The following is a 17,972-nucleotide window of genomic DNA, read 5'->3' as shown; positions in this document are numbered from 1 at the left end:
TTTTTGGAATTTATATTCTCGGCTTTTAGGGAAGGTTTTTACATTTATCTGTGGATATCCAGGGCTCATGTATGCGATTACTAACAAGCATACCTGAATAATCAGATGAGGGACAGTTTGCTATGTCTGCTAGGTGGCTAAAGTCTGATTCTCAGAGCCTGTGGTTTGGATGGTCTGCAATTCTTGGGCCCACAGGGCCTTGAACTCCTGGTTGGGTCTGCATGGTCTACCTCCGTTTCCCCCTTACTTATTATTTTAGGGGATGCTGCCTGTCTCAGGCGGTCAGTGCGAATTCCTCCGTCTTACCTGTCATTGAAACTCATTGCAGCATGGCAATGGCTCTGTCTTAGGTTACCGAGGTTCCACGTGATCCTTACCCATCTCTGGCCACACGTCCAGCATAAACAGCCACCATCCAAAGAAGGCCGGGAGGGAGGAGACCGGCTGGGGACCCCATACACAAGACGTTGCCACACCACCTCCTGCTTTAAGGTGACCAAGCAGGGTCATTATGCTGAGGTTCAATTAAGTTCTTAGGGGATCTTAATCTCTAGCAGGGGTAGCAAATTAGTAGCCACTCAGTGCTCAGCTTGAGAATTACTTATATCAGAAATTTGAGCATGTAGCTGATGAATATCCACAGCCTTAATTTTCTTTTAAAAACATTACCAGGAACTACATCATGGCTTCCAAATGTAGCCAAACAGTGCTAGTGATAACAGCAGCAGAAGTATCACTTTGGATGTGAAGCAGAAGGTTACTGAACAACAGGAAGGTGGAAAAGCAGCTCATGCTATTGTTTGTGATTTAGGCAAGCTTGTACAATGTCCAAATCACATAAAGTCCCACCCAATTCACAGAATGTATTGTGGACACTAAGTGATGTGTGAATGTAATTGTAAGTATTTTTCTTGGATAAGTTGCTCCCAAAGAAACCGTACAATTTCCTTGAGAATATCAACTTAGCTGCCAGTGTTTTGGGAGCTGAGTGAGAAAGAGTAAATTAGTACATTGACTTTTACTTAATTCCCAAGTTTTCCTCATGGTGCCTCATTCCTGCTTGGTATCCTTGAGAACAGCTGGTTCACCCTTACTAAAGAGTAAATTGTGGGTCTGACTCTCTAGTAATGGTGTTTACATGCTTCTTACTTTCAGCCAGTTGTCTTGTTTTTTAGCCCTACCGCTCACTTCCACTTAGAGCAGTTTCTAATATTTATTGTTGTGCCTTTCTAGGGTTGTGGTGACATCAGTCTATTTTTATTGGTTCCTACCTGTAAGTCAGTCTTCAGTGCTCATCTACTGTCCAGTTTGGTGACTCCTTTTGATTACTGGAGTAATCTTGTTTCTTCTCTTGCTTTTGTTGTTTATAAGTCTTTTATTCCTAATGCCATTTTGGTGGTATTTTAAGGAGTAGAGACATAATCTGCTATGTTTAACTGGAAATAAGATTTTGACATTTCTCATATTTCCTCTGTAGATATAGCTCTTCCTTCATTTGTTATTAATATCATGATTTTACTTTTTTGTAGCAATTCTGGTTCTTTCACCTTTTATATTTTGTTTAATCAACAAAGTTTTGCCTACTCTCATATTTTGAACAGATACTCTTTGTCTATGTATTATATTGGCTGTTGTTGTTGTTGTTGTGATTGTTTAGTGCTGTTGAATCAGTTCAGACCCATAACAACCCTGTATAAGGTTTCTGAGACTATACATCTTTGTGGGAGCAGAAAGCCCCATCTTTCTCCCATGGAGTGGCTGGTGGATTTGAACCATTGATCTTGTGGTTTGCAGTTCAGTGGTTATCCTGGGGAGCCACTATGCTCCCCATATTTTATATGCTGTTATTATTTTTGGTAAGTGCTGTTGTGTCGGTATCAACTCATAGTGACCCTGTGATGGGGTTTCCAAGGAGCGGCTGGTGGGTTTGAATTGCTGACATTGTAGTTAGCACCGCAATCCAGTGTATATGCTACAGTGCCACACCATGGTCCATATTTGATATAAAGTTACATTAAAACATAAACCTATAACTTTTCTAGAAATAAAGGTATAGGATTCTTAAAGATTAATATAGCAAGGAGTAATATAAAGATTAATACAACACCACACCAGAACATATTTATATGAATGTACAACAACATATATGCACAATGGGTTAAGCATTGGGTCGCTAACCACAAGGTTGGTGGTTTAAATTCACTAACTGCTCTATGGAATAAAGGAAAGGCTGTCTACTTCCATAAAGATTTATATACTTCAGTAGTTTTAATTTTGTTCTCAGAAGAAAATTACTAGTTTGTGCTTTTTGCCAGATTTTCTATGCCATTTCAGGTGTTGAAGTCTGGTTTTAGTGTTAACTAGTGATTTATTTTAGTCTATTGCATATTAAAATGTGCCTAGAGAATTATAGCTTATTTATTAAAATGGCTCCTTGAGAACATGCATGTCCAAGTAGTGATTATCATACATGGAAAATTTTTCACAAAATAAGAAAGTATGGATAAATAGAGAAATAAAAAAAATTTTTTTAAATGTAGTTGAATTATAAGATAATTTTTCACTAAAGGTAGATTTTTTTTATAGTTTCAGGGGCAGGTGGATTAAGGTTTTCCTATGTTAAAGTTTAAATATATTTTATTTCAGGATATATACCGTGTTAATTCATTAACTCTGCTTAGATGTTACTTATTCATGTAAACTAATGCTCCCTAGCTACCCCCACATCACTCTGTACTGTTATCCTGCCTCCTTCCCACATCCCAAATGCTCTTATTCATTGAGGATATATTTATTTGTTGTTATTCTCATCAGTTGAATTAGTGGCTTTGTTTTATTCATTGTTATATTATTAGTGGAGTCCTGGTGTGGCGCTGTGGGTTAATGCGCCAGATTGCAAAGCCGTTTGAACTGTGAAGTCGGTGTTTCAAGCTCACCAGCTGCTCCTCGGAAACCCTATACAGGGTTGCTATGGGTCGGAACCAACTCGGTGGCACTTAACAACAATAACATATTATTACTGTTTAGAACAGTGTGTGGCTGGTATATTAAAGATGTTCAACAAATCAATAAATATTTGTCAAAGGAATGAAAGATTAAATTCTTCCAGTTTATAGGAGAAAATGCCTCATTTCAAGTAGAAATGGAATCTGCAGAAGATAAGCGTTACAGTGAAGTTACGTGAAAATAATATTACTGATTTGGGTTTTAAGCACTTCTTAACATTTCTGTTTTGTGCTGTGTTTATTTCTTCTCCATTTCTAAGTTATCTCATGAATGAGTTTCTTTTGAAAGGTTTCATGTGCTTTGACTTTTAAAATATCTCTTTGCATTTCTTAGCTGGATGAAAAAGAAAGTCGACGTCTGTTCCAGCAAATCCTCTCTGGTGTGGATTATTGTCACAGGCATATGGTGGTCCATAGAGATCTGAAACCTGAAAATGTTCTGCTTGATGCACACATGAACGCAAAGATAGCTGATTTTGGTAAGCATCATTTTTAGTTCGCAAGTTCATTATACTTAATGAACATAAATTCAAATAACTTCTGCTTTCAGATAGTAGACTGAATACCCAAAGTAGTATATCTCAGACAATAAAAATAAGCTAAGGAAGTCTTTTTTTTAGCACTGTGCTTTAAAAGCATGAGTTTTGTGGCAATAGGTCAACAATTTAAATTTGCTACATAAGAAATCATTTGAAGAGAAACTATTATTTGTTTATTTGTAATAAACTTATTTCCAATACATTCTCTTGCTTAATTATGGAAATAGAGGAAAATAGTAAATATGGAAGTAAAGAATGGAGTTGTTTAAACCTTGAAAGCCACAGGTGAGTTATGTTAGCAAAATTACTTTTAAAATAGTTTAAATCTTAGAAAAGCATAATTTCAGTGAGTAACAGTATTTATTTTTGATGGTCAAAATGAAATTTTTTCTATTTCTTATATAAGCCAAAGAGGAAAAGGAATCTCTGTAGTTATTTTATATTAGTAATTTTAGTTCAGATCAGAGGAGCATTTTACAAATATTTTCCACAGTTTTTAGTACTTAATTTTACTCACTGAATAGTGCTAATTATGAGATACTGGGTTTTTATGTGACTGACTAAATTATTTGTCTTCCTTATTCCTAAATAATCATGATTATATTTATAAGTTTATTTTTTGGTGGAGTCAGAGTTTTCTTTTGGGGAGAAGAGAGGTTTTCTCTTTGGAATAAAACTGAAAATATTTTTAAGAGATTCAAATTTATTTTGTTTTAAAGACTCAGAACAAGGTTAATAGAAATCTTGAATTTTGGCCCTGTTCATTTGTTATATATTGTTCTACCTAGTAATTTCATTCATGTATTAATGAAACTCAAACTAATGCCAAGTTTATTTTAGTAAGCAAAATAACTAATAATTTAATGTATACTCATTAAATTCCAGGGATGACTAACTTTAAATGTTGAAGTAGATTATAAATTTTAGAGCATGATAGCACAGTATTTGGGACCAATAGAGACTATGATTTTGTTGAAACAAAAGAGATTATTTACTACTTTAATACAAACTCAATCTTATTGTTTTTTGGGGTTTGGGGTTCTTCTATATTTTGTTCTTGGGGAAATCCTAAGTAGCTGATTTTGTGCACTTTCAGGTCTTTCCAACATGATGTCAGATGGTGAATTTTTAAGAACAAGTTGTGGCTCACCCAATTATGCTGCTCCAGAAGTAATTTCAGGAAGGTAGTATTTGATGTCTCCCTCTACCTCATATAGTTTTGTAATTATCTCCCCCATGCTCTCTGATCTTGTTAGTTTATTATAATTTGAGTGTAAGGAAAGACACTAGGGTTTATTCTTTTGTCATCTAGAAAGTATTTTAAGAATAAAACATTATTAGTGAGTAAGGCTTAGTGATTCCATTATAGAGGACAATGTTGGTTAGCAGATCATATTAGTTAGAGGAGACCACTTTTATTTTTTTCCTTTGTGAAAAATTATATGTAGTTTGAAATTAGGAAGTTTTAAAGTTACGTTTGTTTTTGTTGTTAAGTGCCGTTGAGTCGATTTCGACCCATAGCGACCCGGTATAGGATTTCCGAGGAGCAGCTGTTGAGCTTGAACCACCAACTTGCAGTTCAAACGGCTTTTCAGTCTGACGCATTAACCCTCAGCGCCACACCAGGACATGAAAAATTTTGAAATTTAGTTTATGTAGTAAGAAATGGATTACTCTTTACATGAATTAAGTGTGGATTTAAAGATGACATTTTGTAGTAGTTTTAGGCTTTATGTTAGTTGATACTCAGGAATCAGACTGAAATATTGGTAAAAATGTAATACTTCATTTATGTTGGGTCTTTAGAGACTGCAGTGTTACAATTCTAACCTCTTGGCTTTCTAATCACTAGCACTGAGAACATGAGGATATTTGTACTTGTGTAGCTTTTGATTAGCTTAGATGACAGGGAACTTTGGTGGTTTTAAAAGTAACTCTTTTTTCTTCACTTATACCACTGAAATTGAAAACAGAGAAGCTTGAGTTTACTGCCTTTTATAATGATACCCTCCACCCTCCAATTCATCAAACATTTATTGAGCTTTGGGAAAACAAAGGATAAGAACAGATAGTCAAGGGGCTCACAGCCTGGGGAGGTGGATCACAATAGGCTGCGCTGTGCTCTTGTTCCCAAGTTCTAAATTTTCCTTTGTTGGATGTCAGATCACCAGTTATTCGTCGCATTCGTAACTGACCTATCGTGGTCTGAACATAACCTCTCTTCATCTCACCCAAGTAAACGTTGCCCTGTTTCCTAGTTCTGCAACAGCACCATCATTTAAAATGATTGTGAAGCCTCATTTTCTAATTTGTCAACTTACTTATTATTGAAAATGAGAAGGGACTACTTTTACCGGTCCAGACTCACTTCCCCACTTGATGAAAGGAAATCTAGGTTTAAGCCCTATGTTGAGGCTCTTGGATGGTGCAAATGGTTAATATGCTCAGCTGCTCGCTGAAAGGTTAGAGTTGAGTTCATCCAACAGGTGCCTTGGAAGGTGGCCTGATTTTCTATTTCTGAAATAAAATTAACTTTCAGTATCTTTTTGTAAAAAACACATTTCTTTGTTTGAATATGTTATATCTTGATTAGTTCAGCATGCGAAAATGTAGTATTTTCTTTGTACTTTAAGATCCTTAGGGTCCTGGTGTGGCGCTATAGGATAAATGCTTAACTGCTAACTGCAAGATTGGCAGTTCAAACTTACCAGCCGCTCCTCAGAAACCCTATTCAGGGTCACTATGAGTCAGAACTGACTTGATGGTACTTAACAACAACAACAACGATAAGGCAGGGTATTTCATAAATTTGCTTGCCTAGTCTATTCAAGGAGTCCTGGTGTGGAGCTATAGGATAAGCACTGGACTGCTAACCACAGGTAAGTTGTTCAAGCCAATCATTGATCCTTGGAAACCCTACACAGGATCACTATGAGTCAGAACTGATGACTTGAAGGCACTTAACAACAACAACAAGCTTGCTGAAAAGCAATTATTCTTATTTCATTGTGTTGTCTTTCGTAATTATTTTGGGAAGAAAACAGGATTTCAAGACCTGGAAACTGGGGGCAGTGTTAAATAAATAAAAGGAAATTTGGCATATATGCCATGGATCACTGCTGGAATAATTTTCTGTTTGGAGAAGGTCTTTCTGCCAGGTCTTAGTGAATGGTGGAAACTTTTACTTTCAAAATAGCATTTATAGGTCAGTTTTAACAGTTTATTAATTAAAAAAAAATCTTTCTTGAAACTAGAATGTTGTTATGTGCTGGCAAGTCAATTCTGACTATGGAACAGAGTAGCACTCCCTATAGGGTTTTCAAGGCTGTAATCTTTAAGGAAGCCAGCTGCCACAACTTTCTCCAAGAGTTGCTGCTAGGTTCACACTGCTGACCTTTTGTTTGTTGTTGCTATTAAGTACCGTGAGTTGGCTTCGACTCATATTGTTTAGCAGCCGAATATTTAACTGTTGCACTACCATGGCTCCTTCTAGTTAGCTGTAACTCACTACCAGAGATCTATTCAGACTCATGAGGATGAGTCTAGTTGCCTATCATATACTGCAAATGAGAGTTTACTGTAGTCTGTAAACGAATTGTCATAGCTTCTTTTTACAGTGTCAGGCCTCTTTTAATAAGGGGTCCTGGGTTATTGGGAGATAGTGGATTAAAGTCCCAACACTACAGAACATTCTCAACTGATGAAGGATCATTTAGTCTTTCCTTTGTAACAACAATGACAAAAAATAATGGTTTTAAATTCCATAATGGTGTATGCTTATTCCAAGTTGGGCCCTGTTGATTGGATCCCATGAGTGTTGTATGATGCTAAGAATAGAGTTTTAGCTCTGCTCTGTAACTTACCAAAATTTTTCACGTTTGATGGAATTAGGATCTTTATGTATAGCATTGTAGCAGTGGCTGCATAAACTGGTTTTGACTAGTAATTCTAGAAAAGTATCCATATAGATAAAGGACCTCTATTTGGTATTTCAATTAGTTGATTGACTTAAATTACTAATGATTAATGCAGGTAATATTTCCTGTTACAGGCTGTATGCAGGTCCAGAAGTAGATATATGGAGCAGCGGGGTTATTCTTTATGCTTTATTATGTGGAACCCTTCCGTTTGATGATGATCATGTGCCAACTCTTTTTAAGAAGATATGTGATGGAATCTTTTATACTCCGCAGTATTTAAATCCTTCTGTGATTAGCCTTTTGAAACATATGCTGCAGGTGGATCCAATGAAGAGGGCCACAATCAGAGATATCAGGTAATAAAGCAATTTGTTATATCGTTCTTGTTGTTTTCAAGTACTGTCGAGTCGGTTCCGACCCATAGTGACCCTGTATAGGGTTTCTGAGGAGCAGCTGGTGAGCTTGAACCGCCAACCTTGCAGTTCAAATGGATTTGCAGTCTGGCGCATTAACTCGCAGTGCCACACCAGGACTCCAAGTCTTGTCATTATTGTTGTTGTTGTTGTTAAGTGCTGTTGAGTCGATTCCGACCCATAGCGACCCTGTATAGGGTTTCCAAAGAGTGGCTGGTGAGCTTGAACCTAGAAACTGTTAAATAGAACAGTATTTATGACACAAGTTAGGTATGGGGTGAGTTACAGAATAGTATATACAGTGTAACCGTACTTTTCAGGGAGAAAAGAGACACATGTATTATTTTGGTACTTAAAAATGCCTAAATATAAGCCAAATTGCTTACCTTAGGGAAGTAATATTAGGAGGAGGGAAGGCTTTCAGTTTTGTGTTTTTTTCCATTTTTAACCCCTTTCCCTTCGTTATTTCACCCAAGGCTGGAAAACCTAAATACTAATGTTTCCAGCTTTCCTTGGATCTAGGCATATGACATATTTCCAGTCAATAAAAGTGAGGTGAGCATGGGTTAGCCAACACAAATGTGATGATTAGAACTAGGGATGCCTTTTTTTGACCATGTGTTTACAAGCACATTAAATTACTTGTTCACAGTCAAATAATCTCTATTTGAAATTACACTGTAATTTATGGCTTCAAGTAGTAAAGCTCTATAATACTCAAGAGTTTTCTCAGTTATAATGAGTTTATATTTAAAACAAAGAATCCCAAACTCACTGTCAGCCACTCGATTCTGACTCATAGTGGCCCTATGTAGGGTTTCTGAGGCTATAAATCTTTATGGGAGCAAAAAGTTTCATTTGTCTCCAGCTGAGCAGCTTGTGGGTTTGAATTGCTGACCTTGGGGTTAAAAATTCAGTGCTTATCCTACAGTTCCACCAGGGCTCCTAGTTTATAATTAGATACTTGATCATTCTCATTTGTTTATTTTAACAATTTAAAGGACCCAATACATTTTTGCAACGAAAGCTTGTAGAATCCATGTAATGAAAAATATTTTGAAGTCCTATTCAGGGGGTTTGATAAAAATTATTATTAATTTTTTAGGGCAGGTAATTGCTATCTACAACCAACACCATTTTATTTATTTTCAGTTTTTATTTATGCATGTTGATTTGTTTCGCATTTATTACAATGAATATTATATTATTTTATAAACCAAAACACTATTGAAAAATTAAGAAGGATCCTTTTGTTAAGTGCCGTCAAGTTAGTTCCAACTCAATGACTACATAGGGTTTGAACATCTTACAGTTAGCATTCCAGTGTTTATCCTACAGAGCTACCACACCAAGACACCAGAAGTACTCTGGTGAGGCGTTAATTAAATTTGATAATGTTTTCTTAGATTTTCTAAAGTATGCTCCATATTTGACTCTATTCTTGCTAGGATTAATACTTATTAGTAGTAAATTTGGAGTCCAGGTGTGGTGCTGCAGGATAATTCACTAGACTGCAAGGTCAATTTGAACCTCAAGGTCAGGGGTTCAGACCCATCAGCCACTCTTCGGAAACCCTGTACAGGTTTGCTGTGGGTTGGAACTGACTCGAAAGTATTTAACACCCCAATAAGTAGTAAATTTGTGTTACAATTTAAGCTTGGATTTCATGAATTATTGTAGTTTTTCCTTTTGTTCATCTCAAGTAATAGGAAAATTAGAATTTAGCCAGTGACATGCTTTTTCTAGTATAAGTTAAATTACATATGAAATTGCTAGGTAAATGAAAAAAAGTCAGTGGTGACAATTTCATATGATTTAACTGTATAAAAAAGACAAAATGGGCAAGCCATTTCTGGTGAAAGTTTAAGGAAGTTTAGTTCAAACTCTTCTTCCACTACCAGTTGAATGTTTTAAAAAGTTCACTTCATACTCTTTTCTACCACCACCAGTTTTTTTCATGGAAATTTGTAATTTGGTCTTCTAATGGCTAAGCCACACATTTCTCTGGGATGAAAGCAGAAGGAAGAAGGAAATTATATGCCGATCTGGGAGTAGTAAATAGAGTCTTAATTTAATAAAAAAGGATTATTCATAGAACATAGTTTGATTCCTTTCCATACTCCTTTCCACAGTGTATTTTAGACTAACACAAAAAAGAAAGGAGACTATGAATGGTGGATACATGGATTTCGGAAATGTGTATTTTAAAATGTCTAGAAGACATGTTTTTGCTTTTGTTGTATGTATTTTTTCCAATTAAAAAATGCAATACATGGCATTTGGAAAAGACTTATAAAATACCACCACCAAGATCAACAATAAAATAGAAATTAAAAAATGATCTTTAATTCCACCACCCAGAAAGCAATAATTATTCCTTTAGGTGTTTTTCTAAGTTGATTATTTTTAATTTAAGCTTAGTATTTGACATAATCAAGATTGAAGGTATTTTATATATGCGGTTGTTATTAAGTGTTAAAGTGCTGTCAAGTTGGTTTTGATAAGCGACCTTGTATGGTAAGAAGTTTTAGGAATATCGAAAACTCTAGAAAGTTATGCTGAGAAATTTTTTTATCACCATAATATATTGGCTCATTCTTTGAGCGTAGCAAGGGCAGTCCTAGGAGAATTTCGTTGGGAAATCTTACCTCATTCATCCTGCAGCCCTGACTTTACTCCTTCAAACTTCATATGGTTCCCAAAGTTTAAAGGACATGTAAAAGGAATATACCATGTGAGTCCCTTGAGGATGTCCAGCCTGCCATTTTGATGTGGTATAAATTGAAAAGTGCAGAATTCTTCAGAGAAGGGTTAGAGAGATGGGGACACAGCCTTCAGAAGTCTAGACCTAGAAACAATAACATTTTGATATTTTTGTTTAATGTTTTTAATGATTTTTGTAGCAATACTTTCTGACTTACCCTCATACAGTATAAATATTATAAAGGAATGCACATTTGAAATTCTCCAAACTGTTACTTCTAGCTCTACTTAAAATCCTTCTTCCTACCTGCTGTTTTCTTTCAGGGAACATGAATGGTTTAAACAGGACCTTCCCAAGTATCTCTTTCCTGAGGATCCATCATATAGTTCAACCATGATTGATGATGAAGCCTTAAAAGAAGTATGTGAAAAATTTGAATGCTCAGAAGAGGAGGTTCTCAGCTGCCTTTATAATAGAAATCACCAGGACCCGTTGGCAGTTGCTTATCACCTCATTATAGATAACAGGAGAATAATGAATGAAGCCAAAGATTTTTACTTGGCAACAAGTCCTCCTGATTCTTTTCTGGATGATCATCATTTGACTCGGCCCCATCCGGAAAGAGTACCGTTTTTGGTTGCTGAAACACCAAGAGCTCGTCATACTCTTGATGAATTAAATCCACAGAAATCCAAACACCAAGGTGTAAGGAAAGCCAAATGGCACTTAGGAATTCGAAGTCAAAGCCGACCAAATGATATCATGGCAGAAGTGTGTAGAGCAATTAAACAATTGGATTATGAATGGAAAGTAAGAAAGAACATTCTGATTATTAAGTACATTTGGCAAAACTGTAGTCTACAAAATGTTTTATAAAAGAATTGCTTTGACTTTGTTTTTGTCCACATGTTAGGTTGTAAACCCATATTATTTGCGTGTTCGAAGGAAGAATCCTGTGACAAGCACATACTCTAAAATGAGTTTACAGTTATACCAAGTGGATAGCAGAACTTACTTACTGGATTTCCGGAGTATTGATGGTATGTACACATCACACTAAAACAATGTAATGATACATAACACCTTGTTAACTAACTTACTGATTTTTAGTCTTTGAATTGTTCCTATTAAATTAACAGCAAAAGAATATAAAATAGGAAAATTTGTGCCTTGATGTCAGTATTTGTGAATCTTACTATTCTTGTAGTCTGATAGTATATTTGTATTATCTTTTTAAGGTTAGCTTTTTGTAAAATACTAAAGACAGATGCAGTCTGATCTTACAGTGATAGTTTTCTACCACATTTCTTTTTTACGTTTTGGCTTGGTTCATTTAGATAAAATGTTTCATTTAGAAATAAATGTTGACTTTTATGTAAGTTCTTTCTTATTAAAGGATTTTTTTTCATATCTGATAGTATAATTTTTATTTAAGAATTGGAGTACAGTTACTAGGTTTCAAAATTGAGTGAGCATATTTAAATTAGTCACTCACAGGTCAAAGAATTATTTGCCAAGTACAGTTTCTTACAGAGGACTGAGAGAAATGTCTAGTACAGTTAGTGACTTCTTGTTTTCCTTCTCTGGTTTGTTCCTCCTAACCTGACTCTAAACACTGAATCAGAGATATGTATCCTTTATTAGTTTTGTGAGAAATACAAGATATCAGATTTGGAGTCCTGGTGTGGTGCCATTGATAAGCACTAGACCTCAAGGTCGGTTTGAACCACAAGTTTAAAAAATGAGAATCCATATTTATCTATTTAGTTTGCTAGAATGCTTTCTTTTCAACCATTTAGTTTGGTTATTAATTGGAGAAAGTAGAAGTTTCTGCTTTTGTTGTTGTGAATTTGAAGTGGCAGGAAATATATGCCAAGGGTATATATGAGGATTTGAAACATATACTTATGAAGATCACAGAGCACAGCCTTCGATATGGATTACATCTCAAAGTTAAGAAAACAAAAATCCTCACCACTAGACCAATAAACAGCATTCTTATCAATGGAGAAGAGATTGAAGTTGTCAAGGACTTCATTCTTCTTGGATCAACTGTCAACACTCACGGAAGCAGTGGTCAAGAGATCAGATGACATATTGCATTGGGCAAATCAGCTGCACAGGAACTTTTTTTAAAGTACTGAAGAGCAGAGATGTCAGCTTGAGGACTAAGGTGCACCTGACCCAAGCCATGGTATTTTCAGTTACCTCATATGGATGCAAAAGCTGGACAGTGAATAAGGAAGATTGTAGAAGAATTGATGCCTTTGAGTTGTGGTGTTGGAGAATACTGAAAGTGCCGTGGACTGCCAAAAGAACCAATAGATCTTTTTGGAAGAAGTACAACCAGAGTGCTCCTTGGAGGCCAAGATGGCTAAGCTTCGTTTCTCCTACTTTGGACATATTGTCTGGAGAGAACAGTCGCTGGAGAAGGATGTCATGCTGGGTAAGGTGGAGGATCAGAGAAAAAGAGGAAGACCCCCAACGAGTTGGATCAGCCAGGTGGCATCATTGATGGCGTCAAGTGTGGCAGCGGTAGTGAGGTTGGCCCAGGATCGGACATTGTTTCGTTCTGCTGTGCATGGGGTCGCTACGAGTTGGTTCTGACTCTATGGCACCTGACAATGTATGAGTAGACTATAATAACCTGCCAGTTTATTGGAGAATAGCATTATAACATGGTTGAAATTTAGATGAATTCAATTTTCCATGTGTACACTTGCTTAAACATAATTTACTTTGTGTATTAATAGCTGGATAGAACACATTTGACTCATAATTCAAGTAAGTGTTCTTTATCTGCATCAGCATTATAAAGGGGTTGTTGGTGTTGTTAATTGCTGTTGAGATGGTTCGAGTCAAAGTGACCCTGTATAGGGTTTCCAAGGAGCAACTGGTGGATTTACATTGCCATCCTTTGGTTAGTAGTCCAGTGCTTATCCTACAGCACCACACCGGGACATATTCATAATCATATATATATATGAATATGTGTCTATATATGAGTACATATATATACACACACACACACACACACACATACACCGAGGGTTAAGCATTGGGTTGCTAATCACAAAGTCAGTGGCTTAAACCCATTAGCTAATCTATTGGAGAAAGAGGAGATGTCTACGTCTGTATAGATGTATAATCTCAGGAACCCTACAGAGCGCTTCTGCACTTCCCTGAATTGACTTGATGACAGTGGGGGTCTTTTTGGTTGTGGACTGCTAACTGTACGGTCAGTAGTTCAAGCCCACCAACTATATGTTTTTGTTCAGTGCTGTTGAGTCAGCTATGAGTCAGAGCAACCCAGTATAGGGTTTTCAAGGAGTGGCTGGTAGGTTTGAACTGCCAACTTTGCAGTTTAGTAGTATAGTGCTTATCCTACAGTGCCCCACCAGGACTCCACAGATGTATATATTATAGGAGTCCTGGTGTGGCAGTGTGGGTTAATGCTCTGGACCACAAAGTCAGTTTGAACCTCATAGTCGATGGTTTAAGCTCACCAGTCACTCTTTCAAAACCCTATACAGGGTTGCTATGAGTCGGAACTGATCTAACAGCACTGAACAAAAACATACAGATCAGGCTTTCTGATCCCGTAAAGATTTACAGTCTCAGAAAATCTGTACAGGGTCGCTATGAGTCGGAACCGACTCGGTGACACACAACCACCACTACCACCATTGCTTCTTTTAGAAATTTAAAATAAACGTACTCTTGATAATTAGTCAGTTGTTGTTGTTGTTAAGTGCCGTCGAGTCAGTTCCGACCCATAGCGACCCTGAACAGGGTTTCCAAGGGTGTAAATCTTTACGGGAGTATAAAGCCTCATCTTTCTCCCGCAATTAGTCAGTACTCTTGCTTAATAACGCAAATTCAACAATGGTTTTAAAAATTTTTTAGTTTTTGGCTGGGGGTGGTGGGGTGGTGGCGGTGGTGTTGCATTATAATAAATTAATTTTCTTTACTTAGATGAAATTACTGAAGCCAAATCAGGGACTGCTACTCCACAGAGATCGGGATCAGTGAGCAACTATCGATCTTGCCAAAGGAATGATTCAGATGCCGAGGCTCAAGGAAAATCCTCAGAAGTTTCTCTTACCTCATCTGTTACCTCACTTGACTCTTCTCCTGTTGATTTAACTCCACGACCTGGAAGTCACACAATAGAATTTTTTGAGATGTGTGCAAATCTAATTAAAATTCTTGCACAGTAAATCTAAAACTTTGCTTATTTCTTTGATAGCAATAAGCATGCATAAAACATAGCCAAATGCTTTCATTTGTTATCAAGTTATATATAATTATAACTGACAATTGGTCTTTTGGAATGCAAATTGCACAGGGATTAGAACATGATTAATAATTAAAAGCCGAATGTGCAAAAATGAATAAGATCAATTTGTTGTTTATAATTCTATAGGCATCTAGTATAATATATATAATGAATTATAGGTCTCTCAGGCTCACTTGATTTTTGGCTATTTTGTATTTTGTGCACACAGGGCTTTGTAGAATATTATTTTACCATAAAGGCCTTTATATTAGTTTATGTTGATGTGTTACACATTTACTTCATAAATTAATTCAAAAAATATCTGCCTAGAATCTCCAGAAACCTTTATAGATGAGTTTCTTTTCTGAGGTCCCAATAGTAACTTTCAACAGTAGTAACAATCTGGAAAACTGATAATCCCCATTAATATTCTGTAGTATATGGTAAATTGTATCAAATATATTAAACTACACTTTAAAATTTTTCTTTAGTATGGTAAGTCCAAAACACACTGAACTATAATTCAGATATTCATCTAAGTTTCATTTTCTATTAAGTACCTCTATATTCTGTACATAAATTGTTTTTTGTCACATAAGCTAAATACCATATATTGTAAATCATGGTGATTTTTTTACCTCCAAATTTTACAAATTACTCATCATGTCAGTAAGAATTGAATGTATGTAAGAATTTATTTGAGCATGTATCTTTAAAATGGACCCAACACACATAAAAAACTTCTCTTATATACTCTGCTCAGATAATGACTTTCCCTTCAATTTTATTATATTTTTAAAAACAGAAAAATTGAAAAACTAAGAGTGATCATATTGTACTTAACACTTTGAGTCAAGTTTTCCATAGTTGCTTTATATATAATTATATAAATATGTATATATGTTTATATATATACATTATATCTCCCCAGACCATTTAGATATTGCACACATGCCAGCCAAAAATACTCCAAGCAAATTATAAAACTCCCTACAGAACCGTCATACCATATGAAATTGTTGTTGTTGTGAAGTGCAGTAGAGTTGGTTCCAACCCATAGTGACCCTGTATAGGGTTTCTGAAGACCACCTGGTGAGCTTGAACTGTCGACCTTGTAGTTCAAACAGCTTTGCAGTCTGAAGCATTAACCCACAGCACCACACCAGGATTAATACTTTCCTATTATCATCTAGTGGAAAAAAAGTCCTAGTGTGGTGCTGTGGGTTAATGCACTGGATTGCAAAGTCATCGGTTCAAGCTCAACAGCTGCTCCTTGGAAACCCTATATTGGGTCGCTGTGATTTAGAAATGACAGCACTTAACACAACAGATTATCATCTAGTAGTTAATTCAGACTCAGATTTCCCCAGTTGCCATCCAGATTACTTTTAGAGTTGGTTATTTTGAACTAGGATCTAATTAAGGTTATACATTATATCTGGTTATCTCTCTTTAGTTAGCTATGTTATCATTACTATGTTTGTTTGTTTTTTCCCTGATAAAATATGAATCTACTAGTTCTTCTAAATGGTCACATTTTTCTGGCCTTGTTTTGGGTTTTAGTTGTTTTTCTTGAATTAGTATTATGGGAACTGCCTAATGATGCGTAACCTTCCTTAAGGTCTGATATATATATCATCTTTTTCTCACTTTTAGTAAGACCATTACAAAATAAGTATAAATGAGGATTTAATGTAAAACTGGTATCATGTATATGCTAGTGAATATGTTATATTGCTCACATTTGCTTTATACTATTATAAAACGCCAAAAAAAAATCCCCCACCCCCTGTTAATCACTTTTCTATTGTCATATAACTATCTTTTAGTCTAGTTTAAATCATTTTATGTTTGGATTGTTTTTGGCAAATGTAGTGAGCAGCTATGTGACCAGATGCTAATATACTCAAATGTCATGAGAGCTTGCATAAATGTTATAAATCTTGTTACAGATTTGGCTTTAATATCCCAAAAACATACACTAAATTTAAAAGACAAACACTTCTCCTTTTCTTACTTCGATTTTGTTCTATAAGAATATGGAAGCTTTACAAATAACCAGTGTTCCATTTAAATATGAGTTCAAAATTGTCTTTTAGTATAACTTGTATGTGACCCTCTGTTTGGGGGATCCTTATTTCAGTTAGTTATTTTGCTGATACTAATAAGTGAAGACTGTAGTTTTAAGGTTACAGATTTGTGTATAGAACTAAGATGTTGCTGTGATATCTGTATAAGTTGTTGTTGGGTGGAGAAAGAATAAAGGAGGACCTTCTAAAAATTGTTAGTTTTGTAAACTTTGCTTCTTTTATAAGTTATTTGTGATTCTTTTAGTTACTGGGCTTTATTTTGAAGATATTTCAATATTGCCCTTGTACAGATAGTACAATAAATGCACAGACTATTGGCAGTAAATTCTTTTTTAAGCTGGGATATTTGAAATGACAACTTTTGGTTAAGTAAGTCAAGGTTGCATCAGAATTTTCACAAATTTACTGTAGCTTGCAAATTCATACTAATATTGAAGACACAAAGGGAGTCAATGCAAATGATTTTTAATCTTTTTTTAAATATCTTTTAAGCAATTTCTATTTTTTTGTGATTTTATGCAACCATATTTTTACTTTGTCTTGGCAACTGAAAGATGTATAAGATTTTTGCCAGATATGTACTGTATTCATAGTTTTAAAATATAACAGATTTTATTGATATGTAAAATTTTTGCCATTAAAAGTAAATGATTTAACACTGAAGAATTTTTCTACCAGGTTGGGGGGGGGGGCATGGGAACGTGATATTATCATATTTAAAATAATTTCACTGAAATAAACGCCATTGCTTTTATGTGGATTATTTTTCTTGAAATGTTTGCGTTTTAGATCATTTTAAACAAAGCTCTTGCCCCCACTAGCCTTTTTAACCTTGTAATGTATACTATTCATACTGCAATAATGCCCACTGCTCTGTGGCTAGATGTAGAACACTAGTCATGACCTATGATTGGTACCTTTGGAATGACAGAAAAGTATGTGCTGTTTGTTTTCATCTTTTCTCTTAACTCCTTTCCCTTTCTTCAACCAAAATTCCAAATACAGCATGCCATAAATTGGTA

General features: G+C 35.5%; 1 protein-coding gene across 2 annotated transcripts in view; it reads left to right on the top strand.

Moving 5' to 3' along the window:
- The window catches only part of PRKAA1 (protein kinase, AMP-activated, alpha 1 catalytic subunit), a 38,467-nt gene extending 23,195 nt beyond the window's left edge, over positions 1-15,272 (top strand). For both annotated transcript variants that reach the window (XM_006875397.1, XM_006875396.1), the window contains 6 exons: positions 3,340-3,484; positions 4,641-4,728; positions 7,596-7,820; positions 10,905-11,391; positions 11,495-11,621; positions 14,557-15,272. In XM_006875397.1, the coding sequence (XP_006875459.1) occupies positions 3,340-3,484; positions 4,641-4,728; positions 7,596-7,820; positions 10,905-11,391; positions 11,495-11,621; positions 14,557-14,801 (1,317 nt within the window). In that variant the 3' untranslated portion in view covers positions 14,802-15,272. The remainder of the gene's footprint in view (positions 1-3,339; positions 3,485-4,640; positions 4,729-7,595; positions 7,821-10,904; positions 11,392-11,494; positions 11,622-14,556) is intronic.
- The last annotated feature ends 2,700 nt before the right edge of the window (positions 15,273-17,972 follow it).

Source organism: Chrysochloris asiatica, unplaced genomic scaffold (genome assembly GCF_000296735.1).
Source record: "Chrysochloris asiatica unplaced genomic scaffold, ChrAsi1.0 scaffold00325, whole genome shotgun sequence".
NCBI lineage: Eukaryota > Metazoa > Chordata > Mammalia > Afrosoricida > Chrysochloridae > Chrysochloris > Chrysochloris asiatica.
Note: the sequence above shows the minus strand (reverse complement) of the source record. Positions and strands in the feature narration are given on the sequence as shown.